General features: G+C 44.3%; 1 protein-coding gene across 1 annotated transcript; it reads left to right on the top strand.

Annotated features, from left to right (window-relative positions):
• Window positions 1-5283: 5283 nt before the first annotated feature.
• epha2a (eph receptor A2 a) lies at window positions 5284-23376 on the top strand. Its single transcript, XM_061783559.1, has 17 exons — window positions 5284-5465; window positions 7414-7481; window positions 10318-10954; window positions 17124-17279; window positions 17359-17691; window positions 18775-18902; window positions 19013-19190; window positions 19293-19395; window positions 19651-19703; window positions 19793-19918; window positions 20000-20185; window positions 20269-20330; window positions 20676-20885; window positions 21065-21214; window positions 21295-21488; window positions 22027-22182; window positions 23147-23376. Exons 1-17 carry the CDS (start codon window positions 5390-5392, stop codon window positions 23253-23255), a joined length of 2925 nt encoding a protein of 974 aa, XP_061639543.1. The 5' UTR covers window positions 5284-5389; the 3' UTR covers window positions 23256-23376.
• Window positions 23377-24532: the final 1156 nt, after the last annotated feature.

Raw genomic sequence — 24532 nt, 5'->3', positions numbered from 1 at the left:
GGACCACACAGAATGCTTGGAAAAAGCTGCAACGTTTGAGCCTTCTGCACCCACAACAACCATCTGTGACTTGTTTGAAGATGGGCAATCTTTGAGCGCTGTAAGAATGCATTGCTTTACAAGTACATGCATGTGTTGATGATGATGTCATCGTTTTCACCAAGCATACAAGGAAGCAAACTTACCATCCATTCATCCGTTTTCTAAAGCGCTTGTTCTCGTTAGTGTTGCGGGTAGCTGGAGCCTATCCCAGCGGACTTTTAGTTACATGAAGATGATTCACCCAAAAATGGTTCTCAGAACTGTGAGGCAGACGCTCCAACCAGTCGCCCACCGTGCCGCAGGCTGCTAAGCAATCACTGCCAAATATGGGCACCGGAGCGCCGTCGTCCATGGGCGCTGCCCTGCAGTGAAAACCAAGAAAACCGAGTGTAGTATAAAAGGCCTTAATGAGGGTATCACTATAGAACATGGATGGATGAATGTGTCCTGTGATTGAATGGTGACCAGTCCAGGGTGGACCCAACTTCTCTCGCCCAAAGTCAGCTGGGATGGGCTCCAACACACCCACAACCCTAATGAGAACAATTGCTACAGAAAATTGATGGATGGCTTGTGCAGATGTAGCCAATGTGTGTATTTGGAGCCCCAATGAGTGTTAACGGGCAAAAAGACAGAAAAAAGGAAGACAAAAACACTTAAAATACATGAACAAAGGCGTGAATCCATTAGTCTTAACAAGAGTTTTGGGGGCTATGGGGAGGGTGGTGGGGGGCTAACTGTGAGAATGGATTTGGTGTTAGCAGCCCACAGAAACTCCCCTGTTGCTTTGAATTGAGACGCACCTCTGTGTTTGCCGGTGCCAGGAGAAGGCGTGAGGGGCAGCGGGGTGAGGGGCGCTGAATGACGTGACGTTGCAGCTTGACCCGCTGCTCGGTGACCCAAAAAACACAGATCCAGCACCCCCCCCCCATCTAGTGACGAGGGGGTGGTTCGGTGTGGGGTGTTGGAGTGCTCCTAGGCCTCATGCTCTGTCAGCCCAATCAAAGGAAGCTCGCATTGTGTGTCGAGCGTTTGCATACTTAGACGCGTTAGAGGGGGTGTTAACCTTTGACACCGCCTACTCGACGGGGACAACAGAAAGCACTTCTCTGGGGGGGGGGGGGGGGGGGGGTGGGAGTGGGGACGCACGTTAACACGCTCAGAGGTAACACCTCACGTATCGAAAACCACTACAAGGACGAGAGAAAGTGTTAATAGTTGGGGTGCTCGAGATGGAGTGTCCGTTCGCGCCGGAATACAAAGTGCGCTGGCTGATTTGAAAGTGAAGGATTGCTCGGGATGTGCTGAGATTGTCACTCGTTTTCTACTTTTTTTCCAAAAAGGGGGGGGGGGGGGGCATCCATGTAACAAGTGTTAGGAGGGCGATAAGGTCTTGAAATAAAATCTCAAGGTTTTTTTCATGTCCCCCCCCCCCCCCCCCGCCCCCCTTTGCATAGAAAACGCGAATGACAATAACATTATTCAAAATGAGTTTGGCTCATTTTCTTTCCCCTTCTGGGATTTTTCTGAAACCAAACAAGCTTTGCATCAGTTTTCCAAATGTTTTTTTTAAAATGTATTTTATTTTCTGAGATTCAAATTCCATAGAAATAATAGGAATAAATACAGTGATGCCTTGAGATATGAGTTTAAATTGTTCCGTGACTACGGAACTCAAAAACACTCGTATGTCAAATCATCTTTCCCTATTGAAATGAAAGGAAATACCATTAATCTGTTCCATTGTTTTAATAGGAAAAAACAGCACTCTGTAATATTGTACTTTATAAAAAACATAAAGTAAGGATGTATTTAAATACAATGTAAAGAAATGAAACAGTTTTTGCCACCTTGTTTACTTCATTTCAATGGTCATTGTGCTGCTCCTTCTCGTGTGTGGCCATATGGGGTCGTATAATACAGAATTGGAGACATCTCAGCTACTCAGTAAACCGCATTAATATTAGTCGTTCTTCACAGAGGATAAAGAACTTGTGCTTGTGAGTATTGTTATATTATCTGTCTACGTGTTGCCCCACCAGTTATCTATAAATATACGTTGCTTAAAAACTGCCATATAGATGCTATTTGTTAGCCCATCTTTGGCGTTTCCTTTTATGACTTAGCATTAAGCTAGCAGACTTATAGGCAAGGTTATGTGATTGTTTTAAATACAAAATATGTGTAATTGTGTTTGTGTTATGCTTAGTTTGACAATAAACTTCAAGTGGGAGTGCTGTTAAAGAGCTTGATGCCTCTTGTGAAGAATTGTTCACTATCTGCCAAACTGCTTCTTGTTGTGAGTTGTTGTGAGTTGAGTTCACTGCCACCATCCGGTTTACGACTTTTTGTCAAAAAGATCCAACTTCTCCCTTAATATTAAGCGTTTAATTACAAAAATATATATTACTCTTTATTTCCAAAACATGCAACTTTTGCTTCTTAATCCATCTGAAAATGGGCGAGAGATTGGCAAGAGATGTGGGACACGCCCTGGACTGGTTGCTGGACAAACACTCTTATCCAAACCGCACAAGTGCAAATCAAATGCCTTGAATAGCACAACGTACTTGTGTACTCGTACTCACTCCCGTTGGACGGACACTTATTGTGTTAAAGCACAATTTACGCTCCAATGCCACTGAAGCGATTGCCACTGAAAAGGTCAAGAAGACGCAATTCATCACGTAACTTGTTCATGTAGTTTTCTCCAGCAACATCTTTCACTCGTGCTGTTGTTTGATTAATGTGCATGTGACAATATCCTCCTCGTCAGTTGATTTTAATGGTTTTTTTTTTTTTGGGGGAGGGGGGTTGTGAGGGTTAGGATGGAGAGGGTCTTTGTCAGCCTGGCCGTCTATGCAGAGGGGTCTCTTGTTCCCAAGTGTGCACCGCTTCACAGAGGAGAGGACTTGACTCCTAAAATTCCTCCCATCAAAGTTGCTAGGCGACGTCGTCTTTGCGGACACATATTCATACCAGAGCGGGTGGAAGCCTCTTTTATGAGGAGCGTCTCATTAGTAGTCATATATTCATACCGGGCCCCCCCCCCCCCCCCCCCCCCCACTTGACCCCTCCTTTGCCAGTCGTGGGAAAGATAAGCCCCGTGTGAGATGGCCGGGGGGAGGATCCGGGTAATTATTTGCGCCAAAAAGATTGTCTAAATTTAACACCGGCGAGCAAAAGTGTTGATACATTTGAGCGGCGCTAATTACGTGTATTGATTGAAACGTAACAAGCAAGTTCGTCTCAGGATACATCAGGATTTCATTCAAACGCCAAAACAGCCCACCCAAAACGTGGCATAATTTGAAACACTTTGTCATCTGTAGTCATTTATCATCAACACTTTAATTGCATCCATTTGGTGCCCTCTTGTACCCCATGAAGTCAGCATTTCTTTTTTAAACTCTTGCATTTTTGCTTCTACTTAACAATATAAGGGGTTATTGTGAATTAAAAGTGGGCCATGTTGTGAAATATGTGTGTGGAAGCACTGGTAATATCGATGGACAGTGTGTGGGACACAATCCGCTCTCTCGGTCCTAATATATTGATTTTAGCCATGATTATTTAGCACAGGAGGGGGGGTGGGGGGGGGGGGGACATTTTTCCTATCATGGGGCCAGTTCAGCCTTCCAATGGGCATCTTAAATTCAATTTGACTGATGTTTGTTATTATATATTATGAACACTTGGGGATGACACGTTTCAGGGACTTTTATAACAGCTCTGTTTTATTTGTGTATAACTTTATCCTCAGAATATTACGACTTAAATCTTGAAAATATACAACTTTTTATCTCGAAAATATACAGCTTCACTGTTGTAATATTATGACTTTATGCTAGAAGATATTGTACTTTTTAGCTTGAAGATATGCAACTTTTCCTTCAAGGTTTGTATCTGTCTTTATTCTGTTAAAATTTACTTGAATCTCAAAAGTATACAACTTTAACAAATAATCTTGAAAATATACAACTTTTGATCTAAAAAATATGACTTTTTATCTAAAAAATATACAACTTTATTCTCTTAATTTACGACTCTTATCACAAAAATGTACAGTGTGACTTTTTATTTGGACAATATACAACTTTTTTCTTGAAAAATTATTACTTTAATCAAATAAATAAAGAACTTTTTTTTCCTTAAAATATAAGATTTAATTCCATTAAATTACAGCTTTAATCTTGAAAATATGACTTCTAAAAATATACATTTTCTTAAAAATGCATGACTTTATTCTCATAAAATAAAAACTTTAATCTTGAAAAGACACACTTTCTATCTTGAAAAATAAAACCTTTGTCTTGAAAATGCACAACTTTTTATCTTAAAAATATTCGACTTTAGTTTTGAAAATATATTAGTTTTTCTCGAAAACAAACTGCTTTTATATTATATATATATTTGGCTTTTTGTAAAAGAAATACGATTAATTTCATTAAATTACAATTTTAATTTTACATAATTTTTTAATCTCAAAAATATATTTTTATCTCATAAGATTACGATTTTAATAGTAAATAATAGATACTTAATTAATCCACAAGGGAAATTCACTTTTTTTTTTTTTTTAATCTCGTTAAACGTACGACTTTTTAATCTTAAAAATATACGACTTTAGTTTTGAAAATATATTAGTTTTTCTCGAAAACAAACTGATTTTATATTATATTATATATATATTTGGCTTTTTGTAAAAGAAATACGATTAATTTCATTAAATTACAATTTTAATTTTACACAATTTTTTAATCTCAAAAATATATTTTTATCTCATACGATTACGACTTTAATAGTAAATAATAGATACTTAATTAATCCACAAGGGAAATTCACTTTTGTTTTTTTTTTATCTCATTAAACGTACGACTTTTAATCTTAAAAATATACGACTTCATTCTTGGAATATAATGACTATAGAAAATTTGATGACTTTTGATCGGGGAAAACATGAAACTTTTTTTCTCGAAAATGTACAACTTTGCATCTCGAAAACATCCAACTATCTAAAAAACAAACACAAAAGAAAACGTGCCACTTTTTAGTGTGGTTCTTATACTTGATGACTGACAGCCGGAATGGCCACCCGACTTCCTCGTGAGCCAGGTGTAGCCCCGCCCCTTCGACCCCCAAATCGGGAAGACTTCCGCATTCCAAAGCACGCGATGAGGAGGCGTGCGTGACGTCACGTGACACCACCTGTTCCTCGCCGGGCTGCCTTGCTCGGTGGCTCGTGCGCCAGTCACTTAGTCGGAGGCTCGCCGAGGAGGAGGTGGAGGAGGAGTAGGACAGTGCCGAAAGGATACACTTACTTTTTTTTTTTTTTAACAGGAAAAAAATGGAGCAGCGTCGCCTTAACTTGTTCGTCTTTTTACTCGTCAACGCCGTGTTTGTCAGCCACCAGTCGAAAGAACGTAAGTGACTTTTGTTTTCAAAAATGAAAGATAAAGAAAGGTTAGTTTTTATTTTGTTTTTTTTTTTTTTGCGTACCGAGTGACTCACGAGTTCGGAAGTTGAGCATCCGGTGTGACGTTTCTCTCTCTTTTTTTTTATTTATTATTTTTGTTAATTTAAAAAAAAAAAGCAACTATATTAACTCAAATTAACTTTTGTCACTGCTTGAAAGAATATCTATACAACTCTCCGAGTCCGTTTATACGTTACGTAGAGCTGAATAGCTCCGAATGAAGCAACATTGTGGGTAGAATCCAAACTTTGAAGTCATAGTTGGTGAATGGCGTCACTGCAGCGTCGAGGCGTGGGAGCACCTGTGGCCGATGTCGTTTCACATCAGACCGGACACTTTTGCTGTATTTACTCGGCTTGCCCACGCCTTTCTCAGACACGATTAGAGATGTTTCTTCACGCTTAGTGATGTGTTGAATCACACCGACATGCTTGATTAGACTGTCAAAGGAGCTGGCATGTGGCCCCTGAACTCACCATAAAAGCTGATGGCTCCCTGAACGCAGCACGCGTGCAGGACTTTCTTTGTTGTACTACCCCCCCCCCCCCCCCCCCAAAAAAAATAATAATAATCTAAATTAAAAAAAAAATCATAAGCCATAATAGCTTTGCAGTTAGCAATTTAACAACAATTCACATGTCACAACAGTCTCATGGCCTTTATAAGCATATAGCCTGCACCTTGTGTAATTAAACTGTTAATCCATTTTTAAGATGCTTTTGGAGACAAACTGTGTATCTCAAATGTTTGTTTTTATATTATTACTTATTCTTCGAACGAGTTACTTGCCTTCAGTAACCCCAAGACGTCGTATTATAGGACTGTAATGAACCGAGGACCCCCGTACAGGACTAGACTACATTTATTCTAGTTAGATGTGTAACCAACGTGAAAGCCAGAGAGCTGTATTTGGGTCAAAAGGAAGCAATTGTGAAGCAAACCGTGGTCCTCGGTTTACGAGGGAGTTCTGTCCTAATACGGCGACGGTTAGGAAAAAAGTGGCATACTTTTGAGAAAAAGAGTCTTATATTTCTAAGACAAATGTTATACATTTTTTTTTTAAGTTGCGATATTACCAGAATCAAATTCTGTGTGTGATTTTTGATCAAAAGTCATTTATTTTCAAGATTAAAGTTGTAATATTACCAACATGATGATGTAATTTTTTTGGGGAAGTTTCTTTTCAATCAAAGTCATATTTGGTTTTTAGATTAAAGTCAAAATAATACCAGACGAAAGTTGTATATTTTTTCCTTAAAACAAAACCTTACATTTTTTTTTGTATAAAGTTGTAATATTACCAGAATAATGTCCTATAACAGGGGTCACCAACATAGTGTCTGTGGGCCACCAGGTAGCCCCAAGGACCACATGACCTATTCTAAAAATAGCTCACCAGTTATAGGACATTGTGATTTCCCCGGAATGTTGCAGAACTGATCATTAGAAAATGTAAACACAAGGATTTATAGAAAAAAAAGACAAATTGGTAGCCCTTTTCATTAATCAGTACCCAAGAAGTAGCTCTCTAAAGGTTGGCGACACCTATAGTTTGATAAAAGTCCTATATTTTCCGAATTTTTTTTACGACCGTCGTAAACCGAGAACCCCCAGTAATAATAGCGCTTCCCCTTTTTGTTCTCCTCTTGATTTGACCCCTATGCATTCCTCCTAAACTGAAGCATACTAGTCCTAGCAGCAAACGCGTACTAGAAAATGATTCTTTATCCCACGACTCATCACGGCGTCCCCGTCTCTTAAAACTCTTTAATTTCAATGCCACAAATGCTAGTTGGTACTCCGCAGTAGTATTTTTAATGTTGCTTTTGGGGGCTAGTTGTGTGTCCCAAATGGATTAATGGCCGCTTATAACTCATTTCTGCGTGTGTCTACAGAAGTATTGCTGGACATGAGGTCTTCGGGAGGAGAGCTGGGCTGGCTGACGCTGCCATATGAGAACGGGGTGAGTATTTATACCTCCAGCAGCATTTTAAAGACCTCGGGGGTCAAAGACTTTCTCTCTGTGATGTATTTGGAGTTAAATGATGTTTAGAAGGGCCTCTCTGCTCGTTCTATATGCGTAATTGATCATTTTTGCGGCCCAGATGGTGTTTGGCGTATTCCGTTGGCTTTATACAGACTTTACACAGTGCGTCCTGTATTTACAAAACTTGTTCTCATGAATGCAAAGCTGCAACAATCAAAGGCTGGATTTACACTACAGCTCCAAGTGCCAAATTTAGATTGAATGCCTCTATTATTGATTGATTTTATTTTTTACATGCATGCCTACATTTCAAGTGACACACATCCAATATGACTGTGTTTACACTGACCGAACAGGTGAAACGACCCGTATGCAGAATTCCATAATCCAAATTACACATGTATCCATAAGCGTCAACACCTGGGCTGCGACAACACGGTAGTTAAGTTTAATACACGGATTATACAAAGATAAAACGTTGCATAGCGTGCAGTTGGCCCGGGCCGATTCCTCCCCGGTTGCTTCAAATGAAGTGAGCCATCGGCAACAAATCGATGGTAGACACTGGAGTTATGTGGAGGTTTTTCCCATTGAAATCAATTTGTTTGAATTGCTTATTCAAACATGGAACCATCTAATGTAGCATATTTAGAATGTATTTAATTGTCTACCTTTTCTCTATCGTGCAGATTTACAGCAGGTGTTTTTCAATGTGTTTATTTGTGTTGTGTGGGCAGACGTGCGCACGTGTATATTTCATAATGTCGAGCTGGCATTGACACGGTATATCCGAGCTGTGCGTTTATGCTGCGCACGCATTGGCAGATATCCGATACAAAGTGGGTTTGGATTCACGTTTGGATTCGATTCCGATCTGACGATATCTGATTCTATCGGGGTTTTTTTTTCTTTTTTCTATTTACGTGGGCATGACGCACATCCGAATTGTGCCACTTGAGAGCAAAACACTGGAATTAAGCCACGCCAAGCATGCAGTGCAATTCAAGCCTACGTGTCCCACCGAGACTCGACAGATAACGGCGGCCTTGTGTTGGTAGGTATACCAGGCCCGGAAACATCTCTCTATCTATAGTCGAGTGGTTTTCAGTCTAAAAAAAGATGCCGGACACGTCTCGGGATATAAACGGAGTTCGAAAAGATCCAGACGCATGTTTTATGGTCCCGGGATTCCCTTGCTTGTCGGAAGGTTGCGTTTATCTCAATGTACTTTGTACATATCACATACGGTAATTATGCTGTGAGGTCTTTAGTCATCAGAAACAGTGGTTTCATGTAGGGCCTTGTACACTGGATATAAAAAGTCTCTGATTCACCTCAAATCTATTTTTGCTCTTCTAGTAGGCTTTTCCTGGCGTTTTCTTTGCGTTCTATCAGAAGCCTGAAGGTTTTTTTTTTTTTGGCCAACTAACTGGTATTTCCAACTATTCATAATTCCTTCCACTTGGTCTAAGGCCCCAGGTCCACCTGAAGACAAACAGGCCCAAAGCATGATTCTGTAATGAGCATGAGTCGTAAACCGAGGACCCCTTGTTATAATAATAGCCACGTTTTGCAAGTCATCTTTAATTTACCCTTATTTAATTCCCCATAAAAGATAAAGTGGCGTCTCCTGAAGTGTGGTACTACTACTTTTAATCTCACAAATCATCACTACTTCCCCGTCTCTTAAAGCTCTTTAATTGCAATGCGGCGGTGGCTACGAAGCACAATTAACTGCCACAAATGTTAGTTGCTATTCCACAGTAGTATTTGTTGGATTTGCGTGTGCGTCACAGGCACACACACACATACACACAGGACCCCTTGTGTGTTACGGGAAACCCACACACGTCGACACATGCCAATGCCAATAATCCTAACGTGTGGAAAAGAAGCTCCAGTTCACAACTGTGCTTTATGGGCTTCTCACTACACCAAAGAAAAAGGGTCCTGTCTTCAGTGGTTGGAAGTAACAAAGTACTTACAGTAGATATAAAAAAGTCTACACAGGTTGGTGTGGTGAAGACCAAGAACCAAGATAAACAATCATAACAAAATGTCCATCATTAATATGACCTAAAACCTTTTGGAATTGGAAGCAAAACGTTCCAACTAGATTTCATAGGTACGAACACATTTTCCCCACATACATTTGGGTGATTTCAAGTGTGTTTTTGCAAAATTCTGAAACCAAAGTAAAACTTTTTGGCCATAAGGTTTATCTTCAGCTGGAACTGATGTCTTGGTCAACGTTGAGAGAATTACGAACACTTCCAAATGGCAGCCAGTGTTAGCACAAAACCTTCTGGCTTCTGCTAGAAAGCAAAAAAAACAAAAGTCAGGAAACGCCTACTAGAACATCTGAAATTTATTTGGGGTTAAGAGTCCATTTAAATGGTGGCAGGTGTGCGTTGACTCCCCTCTAACACTTGTGCAATCACATTATCTGTTTTTATCAGGTCACATTGGGTGGAAAGAGTTTTGAAATTATTTCTCTTAGTCTCATTTTTTTTTACATCACAAAAAAGTTGTTTTAGAACACATTGTTTTCATAGCGTAAAAGCCAGAGTGAAGGCTAACTTGCTACCAAATTGGGTATTGTACAGTATATACTGGATTGTAACTGAACTGTACAAAAGTGGACTTTTATTATAGGAGTATTTTTTACTTTTACTGAAAGGAATTTAATCAGCACTTCCAGTTCCTTTTTTTTTTTTTTTTTTACTTAAACTTAAGTACAGTTGAAGTACTTTTGCCACCTCCGTCAGTCTATAAAGCAAAGCGTCAAAGCTGATGTGTTTTTGTCTTCCAGTGGGAGATAGTCCAGACGGTGGTGAACGGCTCGCTCTTCTACACCTACAGCGTGTGCAACGTAGATGCCGCCGATCAGGACAACTGGTTGCGCACCACGTTTATCCAGCGGCGTCCGGGCGCCACGCGCGTCTCCGTGGAGCTGCGCTTCATCGTGCGTGACTGCAACAGCTTCAACGGCGCTTCCGTGTCCTGCAAGGAGACCTTCAACTTATTCATCTCAGAGACAGACGCCGACGTGGGCACCAACTTCCGCAGGGGCCAGTTCCGCAAGGTGGCCACCATCGCCCCGGACGAGGTGACGCGGGGCCAGAAACCCCTGGTCAACACTGAGACCAAGACGGTGGGCCCGCTGTCCCAGAAGGGCTTCTACCTGGCCTTCCAGGACATGGGCGCCTGCGTGGGGATCCTCTCGGTGCGCGTGTACTACAAGACGTGCCCGTCCACCGTGCAGAACCTGGTGGCCTTCCCGGAGACGGTGGCTGACGCGCTGCGGGAAGTGGAAGGCGCCTGCGTGGAGAACGCCGTGAGTCAGTCCACGCCACGCATCTACTGCTCCGCAGAGGGCGAGTGGGTGGTTCCCATGGGCCAGTGCCAGTGTCTCGCCGGCTACGAAACCACCGGGGACTCGTGCCAAGGTAAGGAGCCCGATTCCGTGCACCACGTTCACAATGCAAAATCTTTTGGCAGAATTAAAAGGCATCACAGACACCGCCGCGTTGGCAAGGTGTGAAGGAATATTCATGAAGTCGTCTGGTTTGTTTTGGGAAGGCTGACGCTCAAAGCCTTCAAATGCCTTCGAGGATGTCATGCTCAGACAGATCAGACATGGAAAAGGGAGGATGCCTAAAACCGTTTGTTCTTAATTTAGATTGGAGGCAGTTATGGATTACAATATTTTCTCATTTCCGGATCGCCACATTCCTTCGGCCATCTTGCCATCAGACCTCAGTTAAAGCTAAGGCCAGGCGCTGGCTTGATGTGGTAGAGAGAGACGTATGCCGCGTCACGCCACAAAAGAAGTCTACTTTTAGCACGTTGTACTTACACGGGAAAAGAACAACAATGCTACAAGTTCTCAGTAGGGATTAAAGAGCTGCTTGAAGCTGGGGGGGAAAAAAAGAAGCAGGGAGCCTCTCAAAAAGTGGATTTTTTTTTTGCACCTGCGTCTTGTGGATAAAAGTAGTGAGTCACCGTCTTAATATATATATATATATATATATATGCCTTTGCACTTAAAATGTGTTCTATGTTGGGTATAAACTCACATCATCTTTTGCTTTAGTGCGATGATAAAGTCGATCTCATTCCTCTCTGTTAATACATTTTCACTTTGCCGTGAGACTTTCGTGGTTGTGGGGGGCACCAGTTTCATTCGGCAAATAACGACTGTATATGACATTGCCTAAGGAGAAATTGGCAGACACTTCTCAGAGGCAACCATCGGGTTGTCTGTGAACCTTAGGGGGTAAAATTCTTCCCTTGACAGTAACCTTAAGATTTTCTGACAAGTCTGTGGTTCCGACTTGGTGGTAACAGCAATTGGCACAGGTCCACATCTTGTAGAACCTCTAGAAGCTGTAATAACCGCATTTTCTTCTATCGTTACTTCCTGTAGGTGTAATAGTCAGGCATCCCAATACTTTTGTCCTCATAGTTAATAAGAGCAAGATAGAAAATTCAATAACGTACTTCACCTTACAAGTTTAAAGAAGTTATACTTCTGTTATTTAAAACAGTTCAAACAGGATTTCTTGTCTTGCCGAAATTAGCCCGTAGACCGCTGAGCCAATGGCGGGTCCGGCCTTGGCTACCATGACACCTGGGGGCGGAGCCCAGCATTTTCACTTGGAGAAGCAGCAGCTCACGCGCTACACTGTGTGTATGTGGCACATGGACACATCACCAAACACAAAGTACAAATGGAGAAAGCCCATAATGTCCTCTTTAAAGAGAGAGTGAAATGTTTTACTTTTGGGATATTCAAGGGAATGTAAAGATTCCATTTGTAAAGTTAATAGGTTGGAGGTTTACGTGCACCAGACAGAAAAAGTACACAGAAGCGTTCGTTGGGCTACGTTGTCGCCTGAGGGAAGAGCAGCAAAACACAAACTGAGGTGTAAGAGTTAAAAGACATAGCTGCGGTGTACCTACTGTATGGGCTGTGGAAAATGGCCTTTCTTTGGCATGCTGGGGTGTGGTGTGCGCGCGCGCGCGTGAGTGTGTGTGTGTGTGCGGAGGAAGTGTGGGAGGACAGCGGAGAGCACAGGAAGGAGGGAGGAAGGGCACGGCGTGGTGCGGGGATTTCTGAAAGGAATTCTTTCACTCTGCCGTCACCTGCTGCACTGATTGACTAAAGGAAGGGCCGTGTGAATTTGTCTCGGGCGACTACCTGAGCGTCCTCTTTCCCCCCCCCCCCCCTGCGCCGGTGTTTTGTTTGCGTCCGTCGCCCAGGCAACCGTAGCCGCAGATTACAGGGACGGGGCCCCGGCCCGCCTCTCTTAGTCAGGGCTGCGGTTTATGACTCCTGCTGTTTTGCAGTCACCTTGACTGGCACCGTCTCCATTCCTTCCACGCAAACAGATCATTCATAGCGGCGACGGGTAGGCGCTTCAAAGAAGGGACGCTTCCACTCCGAGGGCAGGATGAGGGTGGAGGAAGTCCAAGGCAGAGGAATGTTTCTCGCCGCGACCGCTGACAGACTCTGAGCTCCGGAAACAGACGTTGTGCATGAATAGCTCGAGAGGAAGACAGGAAATATTTTACGAGGGATTACAATGATTTCATAGCCGGGAGTCGGACCTGATATTGTATATTAGGAGCGGGGTTGTTTGATTGAAATCAACTCCGGCTTCCTCCCACATTCCAGAAAGCATGCTAGATTCATGAAAGACTCAAAATTGTCTTTTTTGGTGTGAACGCGAGTGTGAATGTTTTTGGGGTTTTTTTTTTTTTTTTTTTTTTTTTTTGGTCTATGTGCCCTGCTATTGACTGGTCACCAGTCCATGGGTGTATCCCGCTTCTCTCACCCAAACATCAGTTGGGATAGGCGAAAGAGGGCAAGCTCTATAGAAAATGGATTCATGGTTTATTTTAATCAAACCCCCCCCCCCAAAAAAAAATCACAATTTAAATCAAGCCCAATAAAAATGATTTCATTCACTTAAAAACTTCCTAGTCACAGGAAAAGGACATTCCATTTGATAATACCCTTTTAAAAATGCTTATCATTACCCGAAAATATGAGTGATTAGTGTTTATTCTGCAAGGAGCTTGTGATTTTCATGATCATGATTACATGTGTATTTCTTGTAAAAATGATCAATTCAGTCAGATCGTGACAGAAGCAAAACTGCAGGCGTTTGCTCCGCACGAATGCGACGACTTCATTCCGGACTTGAGGTGTCAGAGAAAGTGACATTTTCGAAGACTTACGGTTCCGCATGTGTCTCGCAATGAAGAGCCCAACTGTTGTGGGAAAAAGGAAGCACGCTGAGAAGGAATGCCGATTGACACAAATAAGCAGGTTGTCTCGCAGCGGGCCGACAGTTGGCACATGAGGGGCGGGCGGTTTCCGTGGCTGCTTAGTTAGGTGTGGAGTGTAATTTAGTCAAGAGGATTAGTAGAGCAACAGGCCAGCTGTTACGCGGTCCTGCTCTACCTCCCCTCGGGTCCTTTCATCCGGCGGTGAACACACGCAACGGGCCGACTAATCCGTGTTCCCGCTCATTAGAACAATGGCGGCAAAAGCCCAGATTCAATTAACAGATGCACCGGTGCGGAAGGCGAGTCCTTTTCACGTGTGTGCCGTGGTCCAAAGGGAGTGTTGGGGCAATTAGATGCGCAACTTCCAGCAGCAAGTGACAACGCGATTGAATTCACTGAATCGGCACGAGCAGACTGACAAAACTCATGCATTCGCAGCGTTGCACACATGGCGCCATTTTACGAGCTGCGATGACTAGTGCAACGGATTTATGGCACCGCTCCGTCCAGTCCTGCCAGACAATAGATGAATGGAGCCGAGAGTTTCTTTGCTCCGTGACAGAGGTCCTAGCGCTCGGGCTCAATATTAAAATGGGCTGGCCTCCTTTTCTTATGCGAAGAGACCCCCGCACCCGCTGAGTGACTCCCCAGAGAGAACTTCTGTTTGGTGCGCCAGTCCAGACCCCTTCCTCCAAACCCTCCACACCCTCCCCTTTAAGGCCTTCTATTCATCTTCCCGCTCAGCTCAACCTGCTCCTTATCCTTCACCATGGTGATACTTGAGCCGCATTTCTGCAACGTGGTGCAACCCAGTGCCATGGTACGCTTTGCAACGGTCAACACCAATACAGCGATGTAAAGGTCTCAGAATGGTACAGATCCTTAACAATATTTTTGGACAGTAAAGGGCACATGTCAAACTCAAAGCGGCATTTACTGTATACTGGAACAAAAATCCAGATGTCAAGGGGGTGAGGTAGGGCAAAAGACTAGAGTTGCCTACTAGCTGTATGTTTAACCAAATGCGAGCGTGTAGTACGTTCACAGGATATGATTTGCCTTCTGTCGTAATGGCCTTCTGGAGGAATACTACGATGTGGCCTGATACGTGGGGTCCTCGGTTTACGATGGAGTCCCGTTCCTGTGGCGGTAATGTAAACCCAATTTGTAGAGTACAGTTATACCAGGACCGGAAACATCTCTCTATCTCTAGCGGAGTGCTTTTCAGTCTAAAAAAAGACCCCGGACGTGACTCGGTATAAAGTCCGAAAAGCTCCAAACACGTGTTCCATGGTCAAGACATTCCCTTGCCTGTCAGACGTTAGCTTGCTTTCATCCCAATGCACTTTGTATAGATCACATACAGTAATTATGTTTTGTGTAGTCAACAATCAACAGTCCACTCGGCGATGAAGAAACGCAACTTCGTTTACAATCCGGGTTCGTGAAAGACGACTTGCTGCCAGGAGCGACGAGCAGAGAGACGGACTGTGATCACAAAGTATGCGGACGCTGTTGTGTTGCCATGAACATTGGAAAGTGGCTCCAACAGCGTTTCCTCTTCCGCACTCCTTTTTACCGCCGCTCTTTTACCTCTTCAACCCCGCTTGTCATAATTTGCCCTGAGTGGGAGGAAGGAGGAAAGAGAGGAAACATCAGTCGCAGACCGCAGAGTCCTCACCCCTCCTGCTTTCTGTCCAGTCCGCACTTTCATTAACCTCCCGTGGCCCGGAAAGGCCGCTCGCTTATCGCTTCGGCTAAGATGTTCGTGACGGCGCGCCACCGGTGTCCGATGTGCCATTTCCTTTGGCAAAAACACCCCTATTCGAGTGTGTACTCCGTTCACGACAGTTCTCTTCGTACGGTGTGGGAATAACCAGAATTTTTACATTAAGTCGGAAAGCACTGTATTCTATCACTAAACTACTAACGCAGTAGTAAAGTTGTTTTTACAGTAAATAGTCGTATGAAAGACATCTTCTATAGTGCTTTAAAGTCCTCATTAGGGTGAGTTGGAACCTGGTGATGCATTTCAGGTTGTAGCCTCCATCTTGCCCAAAGTCAGCAGAGGACATAATGGATAAACACCCATTCACGCGCACATTCACAACGATGGATAATTGAGTCTTCCATGAACCCGACATGCATGTTTTTGCATTGTGGGAGGATGTCGAAGTACCCGGGGGAAAAAACAAACAAACAAACAAACACGCAAGCATGGGGAGAACATGCGAACGCCACCCAGGAAGACTGGAGCCGGGATCCAAAGACCAAACCTCAGAACTGTGAGGTGGTTTTGCTAACCACTAGTCCATCGTGCTTCCCAACAATATACTGTGTTCGTGGCCAATTTGCTACTTGCGAATTCACGTATTCACTGATTTCTTTATTTATTCTTCGCTGAAAAACTTGCTTAGATGGCAAACGATGGTGCCACAAATCTTCAAATCGCGGTGCTAAGGAACTATGTTGACGTGAATCATCCTGACTGAGAGGTTCTTCACTATAGGGCTCCGTCCCCTATTCGGGGATTAACCCTGTAAAACAATCCCATGAAAAACCAGTAAGTAGCGCTGCAACTGAGCATGCTGTGTGACAATCTACTGTATATGTGTCATGTGGTCGCAGGGGCTGTAGGCGCAGAATGACAGCCATGCTTCCGACAGACTGCCCCCAGGCAGCTGGGACTACACGAGGAGCTTACCGCCGCTAGGGTGTGTCTGTGGAGCGAATGAATAATGTGTGTAATTGTAAAGCACTATATAAGTGGTATGCATTATTATGAGTATGATTACTCAGGCCACTGCGCAAACGGCTCATCGCGTGTAACCTCAAAAGTCATATGCCGATGCCGTCGTAAACCGAGGATCTGCCAGAGGGCCTGAGCGCGGGCTTGACGGTTGAGAAGGCAGATCACGTAACCTGACGGATTGAATGCTCCGGTGTCATCCGGGCCGAGCCGCCGGCGCGTGACCTCAACCGAGGCCTTCAGGTGGAAAAGGCAAGCGGGGGCACATCGCGGAAGGAAATCCCAATTCATTCCTCAGTGTACAAAGGCTCGGTGATTATGGGTTACTTGTAACAAAAGCTTCCTGTTGGGCGGAAAGGCCTAACGTTACACGCACACAGCCTCATTGTTTTCCTTTTGTTCCGTCATTCCTTCCTGTCTTTGGCCTCACTTATTCCTAACACTGTACGTCATCGTCAACTAAAGAGGAGAAGGTACATGCAGATTTGTAACACATTCACTGATGTTTTAAACACTGTTGGAAATCTGGAAATAGGGACAACACCTCAAAGCCTTTTTGTCTTTTGACACAGAATGCAAGCCGGGAGACTTCAAGCCCACCGTGAGCGGCGAGCTGTGTCGGGCGTGTCCCGACAACACTAAGCCCTCCGCGGCCGGCGCCACCCGCTGCGAGTGCGAGGAGGGTTTCTTCCGCTCGCCGTCGGACCCACCCACGTCGCCGTGTTCCAGTGAGACTCCCTCTCGCTGATAATACAGTCGTATGTACTCGAGATGTTTTGGCTAACAACTCCTGACTTCCTCCTGTAGCTCCGCCCAGCGCTCCCCGCGACCTGACCGCCGCCACCCTGTCCGCGGACGGCCGGCTGCATCTGTCGTGGAGTTCGCCGCTCGTGACGGGGGGCCGCGGCGATCTCACCTACAGCGTGCTGTGCGAGCAGTGCGACAGGGCCTCGTGCACCCCCTGCGGCGACAAGGTCCGTTTCGAGCCCGGCCCCGTCGACCTGCGGGACACCGAGGTCGTAGTCGACGACCTGGACTCGCACCTCAACTACACGTTCACGGTGGAGGCGCACAGCGGCGTGTCCCAGTATGGCGCTGCGAGGCCCGCCGCGTCCATCACCACCGCTCTGGACTATACTGGTGAGCTCAAGCTTGTTTGAAGATGGATTCCACCCTGTTGCCCGTTAACTTTGTCGTGATTTCGTCAACAATGGCAACATTTTTGTGTTGCTATTATATGTTTTGAGAGTGCCGTCGCATTCGGAGTTATTGAGGTTGCCATAATACGCAGAAATAGTTCAAGTAGATTTTCAGTTCAGCTTGGAAACGAATACAAAAAGAGAAGAGTTCTACAGGGAGTCCACGGTTTCCGACGTTCGGTTCCTACGGCGGCAGCGTAAGCCCAATTTGTCAGAATGCGCCCTTGTCCGTTGCTAACCAATCTTAATGCAGTCGTAAAGTCAAATGACAGTCGATATTTGTATGACAAATTCTTGTCGGCCGTAAATATTACAGTCAAAAGGTAACTGAACTTGTGCCACATGACCTCATATTCTTATTGTACGCCTTGAAACCGTCGTAAACAAAGGTCCCTCCGAAATACAATTAAGCCCCAAATTACTGAAGACCCTTGTGTTCAAGAGTTTAGACTTTTAGTGGAATGTGTATCTTTTCGCTGAAGATGACACACGTTTCTATTCCCGACCATTTTCGCACCATTCTCAAGGATCCTGTTAAGTTGTAGAATGTTCTAGAGGTTTCTACTCCACTATGCATATTGAACATTGGCTATGCAAGTTTTGACTAAGAGTTGGAAAAATTAAAGCAGCAAATATTGTTTCACCATAATTTATTACAGTGTTTTGCGGGTTGTTCGTGTCCTTTCCAGTTAAGAGATTCAACAAATAATAATACGAAGAATAAAGACCTAAACTCAAAATGTGTCCGGGGTACGAATAATTTTGGGCTTAACTGAAGCCTCGGTGTGCCAACAACCTATTTTACAACAGCGAGCGATCTTATGACCTTGGAAATGTCACTCACCCTCAGACGTTTAGAAAGCCGCACCGCGTTCATAACATATTTTTCAAAAACTTAGCTTTCTCCACCAAGGGGAATTCAGGCCACCCACCGAATCCCCCAAAAAGTCTCATTCCGAGAAGGCCCGGGACCGCGAGGAGTGACTCACTGTTGTTTTGTGCTTCTCGCCGACCATCTCGCCAGATCCCCCCAAGGTGACGTTGATCCAGCTGGATGATCGCAGTCCCACCAGCCTCTCTCTGTCGTGGGCTCTGTCTCGCCGACCTCCAGCGCACATCAGTCATCGCTATGAGCTCATGTACCGCAGAAAAGTAAGACAGAGTGCTTCTTGTGAAATTCCACAGAGGAGGCTCCCCGATGTTTTCCTGGGAAGACGATCCTAATCCCAGTGCAACCCTTTCAACCTTTTCTGCTTTTGAAGGATGGCGACAGAGAGCGCGACGTAACCACCTTCACGGTCCTGATCCTGGACAAGAGCTCTGTGCACATAAACGACCTCACGCCAGACACGACGTACATGTTCAGGGTGCAGGCGCTCAGTCCCGAGGGGAGCCCTGGGAGCTACAGCTCCGAGTACGAGTTCCACACTTCGCCACTAGGTAGCGCTCGCTTTAAAACCTCAAATCGAGTCACTTTCATTTTAGGCTCCAGCTCACCAGCGGTACAGAAAATAGATGATTTTATGTTTTGTTTTTTTACAGCTGAATCTCAGATCCAGAGCCCCTCCACCATGGTGATGGGAGCGGTCGCTGGAGTTGCAGTTGTTCTGCTCGTGGTTGTGGCCGTCCTGCTGCTGCGTAAAAGGTCGGTCGAGAGTGTGGGCGTGTCATTTCGAAAAACACATTTTTGGGAGGGTGGGGGACGTCCAGTATTAGTAGAGTTTGTTTTTGGAACACAACCCCCACGAGAGATGGGGGGGGGGGGATTACTGTATTCTGGTATGGAGGCAAAGGGAGAGCTCCTCCTCCAACCGAGCTGCCGTTATTAACATTCCTGTCTATATTGTGTGCAGTCCCTCTGTAATGATTCCTTTTTTTTTCCCCCCTCCTCCCTTCTCAGAAGACTGAGATCTCATCGTCGGGGAGGACCCGAGGATCCCTACTTTTCATCAGGTACAAAGTCAAGACGTGTAATAGCAACTTGTTTTTTAAATATTGTTACATGTTGTAATACTTTGGATCATTTCTCCCCTCCACCTCAGATCAGCTGAAGCCTCTAAAGACTTACGTGGATCCGCATACGTACGAGGACCCCAACATCGCCATCCAGAAGTTTGTCACGGAAATCGACCCGAATTTCATCAGCAAGCAAAAAGTCATCGGCGTGGGTGAGAGATTGGATCGCCTGCCTCCCATTCCGAGCCAGCTCAGGGTTCAGAGTGTGACCATGTAGTCTTCGCGTCTGCCAGGCGAGTTCGGGGAAGTGTTCCGAGGCGTGATGAAGTCCCCCGCCCGAGGCGAGGTGGCCGTGGCCATCAAGACCCTCAAGCCGGGCTACTCCGAGAAGCAGAGGCAAGAGTTCCTGAGCGAGGCCAGCATCATGGGCCAGTTCTCGCACCCCAACATCATCCGCCTGGAGGGAGTCGTCACTAAATGTGAGCCTACAACACCAGATTGAAAAAAAAAAAAGGTTTTGTTAAGACCTAGTAATAAATCACTCACTCTTTCGGTTTTACAGTCAAGCACGCCATGATAGTGACGGAGTACATGGAGAACGGAGCTCTCGACATCTATCTCAAGGTACTGACGAGACGTCAAAGGTTTTTGTCTACACTACAGCGGGTCTTCGGTTTATGATGTTCCCGACATACATCTCGAGGTCACGACCGACGCGCAATGAATAAGTTTGCAGCGGCCTAAGAAATACGTCATCGCTCGGTTACCGCCGTACTTACGGTTTTTCATTTGATTGTTTTATATTTATGGCTCAAAAGTGTTCTGACTTGATTCTGTTGGGTTACATATACACCCTAGGAACAGAATTTTATGGTAGACTGAGGATCCCGTGTGACGACATTCAGTACATTATCGGATCAGATTGTGCCAAAAGATTCGTTTTCAGTCAGTTGTTCACCATTCCCACAGGACCGCGACGGGGAGATTCCCACCTACCGGCTTGCGGGAATGCTGCGCGGAATCGCGGCCGGCATGAAGTACCTCTCGGACATGAATTACGTTCACCGGGACCTGGCGGCGAGGAACGTCCTGGTCAACAGCGACCTGGAGTGCAAGGTGTCCGACTTCGGACTGTCGCGCGTCCTGGAGGACGACGCCGAGGGGACGTACACGACCAGAGTAAGTCGAGTACGACGCTCCTGAAACTCACGCGGCAAAGTTGGGGAAAAACATTGCTCCTGACATCACTTTGACTCACTGACATGGAATTTGGTGGACATTTTCTTTAGTATTCTAAAGTGTTTCAGCATCTGGATTGTCGTCCCCAAATGACTAAATGTTGCTTCTTCTGTTGGCAGGGAGGCAAAATCCCCATCCGCTGGACCGCCCCCGAAGCCATCGCTTACAGGAAGTTCACTTCAGCCAGCGACGTGTGGAGCTTTGGCATCGTCATGTGGGAAGTCATGGCGTTTGGCGAGCGGCCCTACTGGGACATGAGCAACCACGAGGTAACGCTCGGGTGACTGATTGTTTACTTTAATCAGGGAGAGACTCCGCCGCTAACGCTAAACTGCGGCTGTTTTTTCAGGTCATGAAAGCCATCAACGAGGCCTTCAGGCTGCCCGCGCCCATGGACTGCCCCTCGGCCATCTACCAGCTCATGCTCCAGTGTTGGCAGCACGACCGCTCCGAGAGACCCCGCTTCACCGACATCGTCAACATCCTGGACAAGCTGCTCCAGAGTCCCGAGTCTTTGAGCACCATCGCAGACTTTGACCCACGGTATGAAAGAAAACATTTATCAAGGAAAGTATTGAATGAATTGCTGCGTTTACGATTACAACGATGATTGAATCGGCCTTTTGAGGGCCTTAACATACCAGAAAACTCCCCACATTTTTGGAAGTGTTTATCCTGGTGAAAATTGCTATTCACCAATTGACATGAAATCAGGTGGACACGTCTATCATGACAGGATGGACGAAAAAAATCGCAAGGACCCATCCCCAAAATTGAACAGGAAGTAGACCATTTTGGGTGAATTCCCAGGCTTGTACTTATTGTACTTAAGTCTTATTCGAGAAATTGAATGACATGAGGCCACTCGGTAGGAGATGCTAAATTATAAAGCTCTTTCTCCTATGCCCTCTAACGTGGGGGGAAAGGGGTGCCAGGGCCCGCAGACTTAATTCTAGTTAACGCTTTTGATAAAACTCTTTAATTGGATCTCGTCGGATACGATCGTGCTTTTGAACGTGACCCCGGTGAATCCAACGAAACGGCGAGTAACCAGAGTCCGTTCTGTCCCGTCCCCTGCCAGCGTGTCCATCCGCTTGCCCAGCACCAGCGGCTGCGACGGCACCGCGTTCCGCTCGGTTCCCGAGTGGCTGGAGTCCATCAAAATGAGCCAGTACGGCGACAGCTTCGCTCGGGCGGGGGTCTCCACCATGGAGCAGGTGCTCGCCCTGAGGCACGAGTAAGTACAAACGGGACACGGGTGCACCCGCCATCTGGCATCGCGCAACATTCCTTACGTCAGCGGTTCTCAAACTGGGGCCCGCGAGCCGCAGCTTGGCGAGTTACAAAAGCATTTGCGCTAAATTATGTTGTATCGATTTTAAAAGGGCACGGGGACCCATGGCCAATAAAACAAACATATAATAAACAAATGACTCCTCCCTTTAGCTTTTTTTTTTTTAATAAATACATTTACTATTATTACAGAAATAGTCCTATTTTTCCCCAAGAACAAAAGGTGTATATAGTCCTCTATTTATTTTTCTTAGAATAAAGGCAACTTTTCACTTGTTAAAATATGACTTTCTTCCCTTGTTAAACTTTCACTTTAATATGACAATATTGCAACTTGGAAAAAAATACGATAAAGGTGTCTTTTCCATGATATTATAAGAATAAAATTTTATTTTTCAAAATACAAATTTCTTCCCTCCTTAAACTCTAAGTATCGTAATATTGTATTACTGAATTTCCACTTTATTCTCGTAAGATTACGAATTTTTATCCTGACAAAATACGTTGACAACTTGAAAACATTGACTTTACACTCATGACAACTTACAACTCGCCAAAAATATATTTTTATTTTTTAACTTGATTCTAGTAACAAAATTTAAAAAAGAAATAGTCTCCTCATAACATAAAAAAAAAAAAAACAGCTCTAAAAAAATATGACTATCGTAACATTACAACTTTTTATCTCAACAAATTAAGTCTTCCAACTTTTTCTCCTAAAAAAACAGGCAACACTTTCATTCATATGGTATTTAGAATTACACGTGATAGTTAAATTAACGTCAGCTTTCTAAAGTTGAAGAACCTCTGCCTTTCATTCTCTACGCTGTGCTATGCCTTCATTTAAAACACACTGCACAATTTGTAATAGTCTCAGAGACTTAAACTGGCTCCCGACCCTCTGGCAGGGACATCAGGAACATCGGGGTCCGTTTGCCGGGCCACATGAAGAGAATAGCCTACAGCATCCTGGGCCTGAAAGACGAGTGCAGCTCCCTCAGCGTCTTTGCGGTGTGATCTCGGCATTCCCAACGCTTCAACGTGGACGAGAAGCCACCACGCCGCGTTAAACCTCGTGGACGAAGAGCAATGAAAGTGCAGGGGTAGACGCCATGGCTGTAAAAAAAAAAAAAGAAAATGCAGTGTGGCACGACTGAACAGGACCCCGGAGGCCACCCTAACAGGAATAAGACTGGAAAAAAAAAATACTTATGTACTTTATAGCCATGTTGAACATCAGTTTGTTGTGATCAAAATCAAACGGGAGGAAAAAGTGGACAATAATTGAGAACACTTTGGCTTGTGTCGATCTGAATAAGGCTCTTTGTGATTAAGGGCACCTTTTTTTTTTTTTTTCCTTTTGTAATCAAACAAAAATGTTCAGGATCCAAACATTTATTTTTGTACTTGTTCTGTATTCGAACTGTTTGCAAAGATTGTTCCGCTCAGGGTAAAGAATCACACGTTCTTATCAGACTTTTTTGTAGTTGGCGCTCGATCTTACGTACATCTTACTCAAACCATCTTATTTGTTTACATGTCTTAACACAGCCGTCAATGTTTATTTATTATTTATTTTATATTTATGTCATTTGTTCCACCAGGAAGAGTTCTAATGTTGAGCATGTAATGTCGGGCAAAGGATGTTGGAGTGTAAATAAAAACAAGAGTGTCCTTTAGGGTTGTTGAAGCTTCATGAGTAACTATTATGGTGGAAAGTATGATTCCAAACAGTGACCACGTTCAAAGGATCGCACATCTGCCACAACATTTGCACAATCTGATGTACAGGTATCAAACTGAAGGCCTGTGGGTCACTTTTATATGCAGCCCTGCAAAGTTTGCCCGTATTGTTCTTTGACTTGAGCTCAAACGTATTTTATAGGTTGGCAATCCAATGCAGGGGCAATAATAATATGATGGGGAATCAATAATTACAGAATTAAATATTCAAACGCTGCATCATGTTACTGTGGCTTAATTCTTTTATTATTTTTCCATTAGACAGTACTGTGCATTGTTAAGCACAGGTCAGTTGTATTTAACTTTTACATTAAATTTACAGAATGTATAATAGAATACAATAATATGATGGGCGAATCAAGAATTACAGATTTAAATATTCAAACTCCATCATGTTACAGTGGTTTAAACTTATTACATTTGCTAAGCACAGTTCAGTCGTTTTTAACTTTTACATTACAATAATCTTTTAGAACTGTTTTCAAACATTTTAGATATTTTATTTTTTAAGCCCTTCTCCACGTTGGCTCTCTCTTCTTGGTCTTCTGCCT

This window comes from Phyllopteryx taeniolatus, chromosome 9, assembly GCF_024500385.1.
Source record: "Phyllopteryx taeniolatus isolate TA_2022b chromosome 9, UOR_Ptae_1.2, whole genome shotgun sequence".
NCBI classification, from domain to species: domain Eukaryota; kingdom Metazoa; phylum Chordata; class Actinopteri; order Syngnathiformes; family Syngnathidae; genus Phyllopteryx; species Phyllopteryx taeniolatus.
Note: the sequence above shows the minus strand (reverse complement) of the source record. Positions and strands in the feature narration are given on the sequence as shown.

Excerpts from the sequence above, each read along its gene's own strand:
- epha2a (XM_061783559.1), top strand. The coding sequence starts at position 5,390 with ATGGAGCAGCGTCGCCTTAACTTGTTCGTCTTTTTACTCGTCAACGCC. Across the intron at positions 5,466-7,413 it reads CAGCCACCAGTCGAAAGAAC|AAGTATTGCTGGACATGAGG; the intron begins GTAAGTGACTTT and ends GTGTGTCTACAG. Across the intron at positions 20,186-20,268 it reads GGAGGGAGTCGTCACTAAAT|TCAAGCACGCCATGATAGTG; the intron begins GTGAGCCTACAA and ends TCGGTTTTACAG.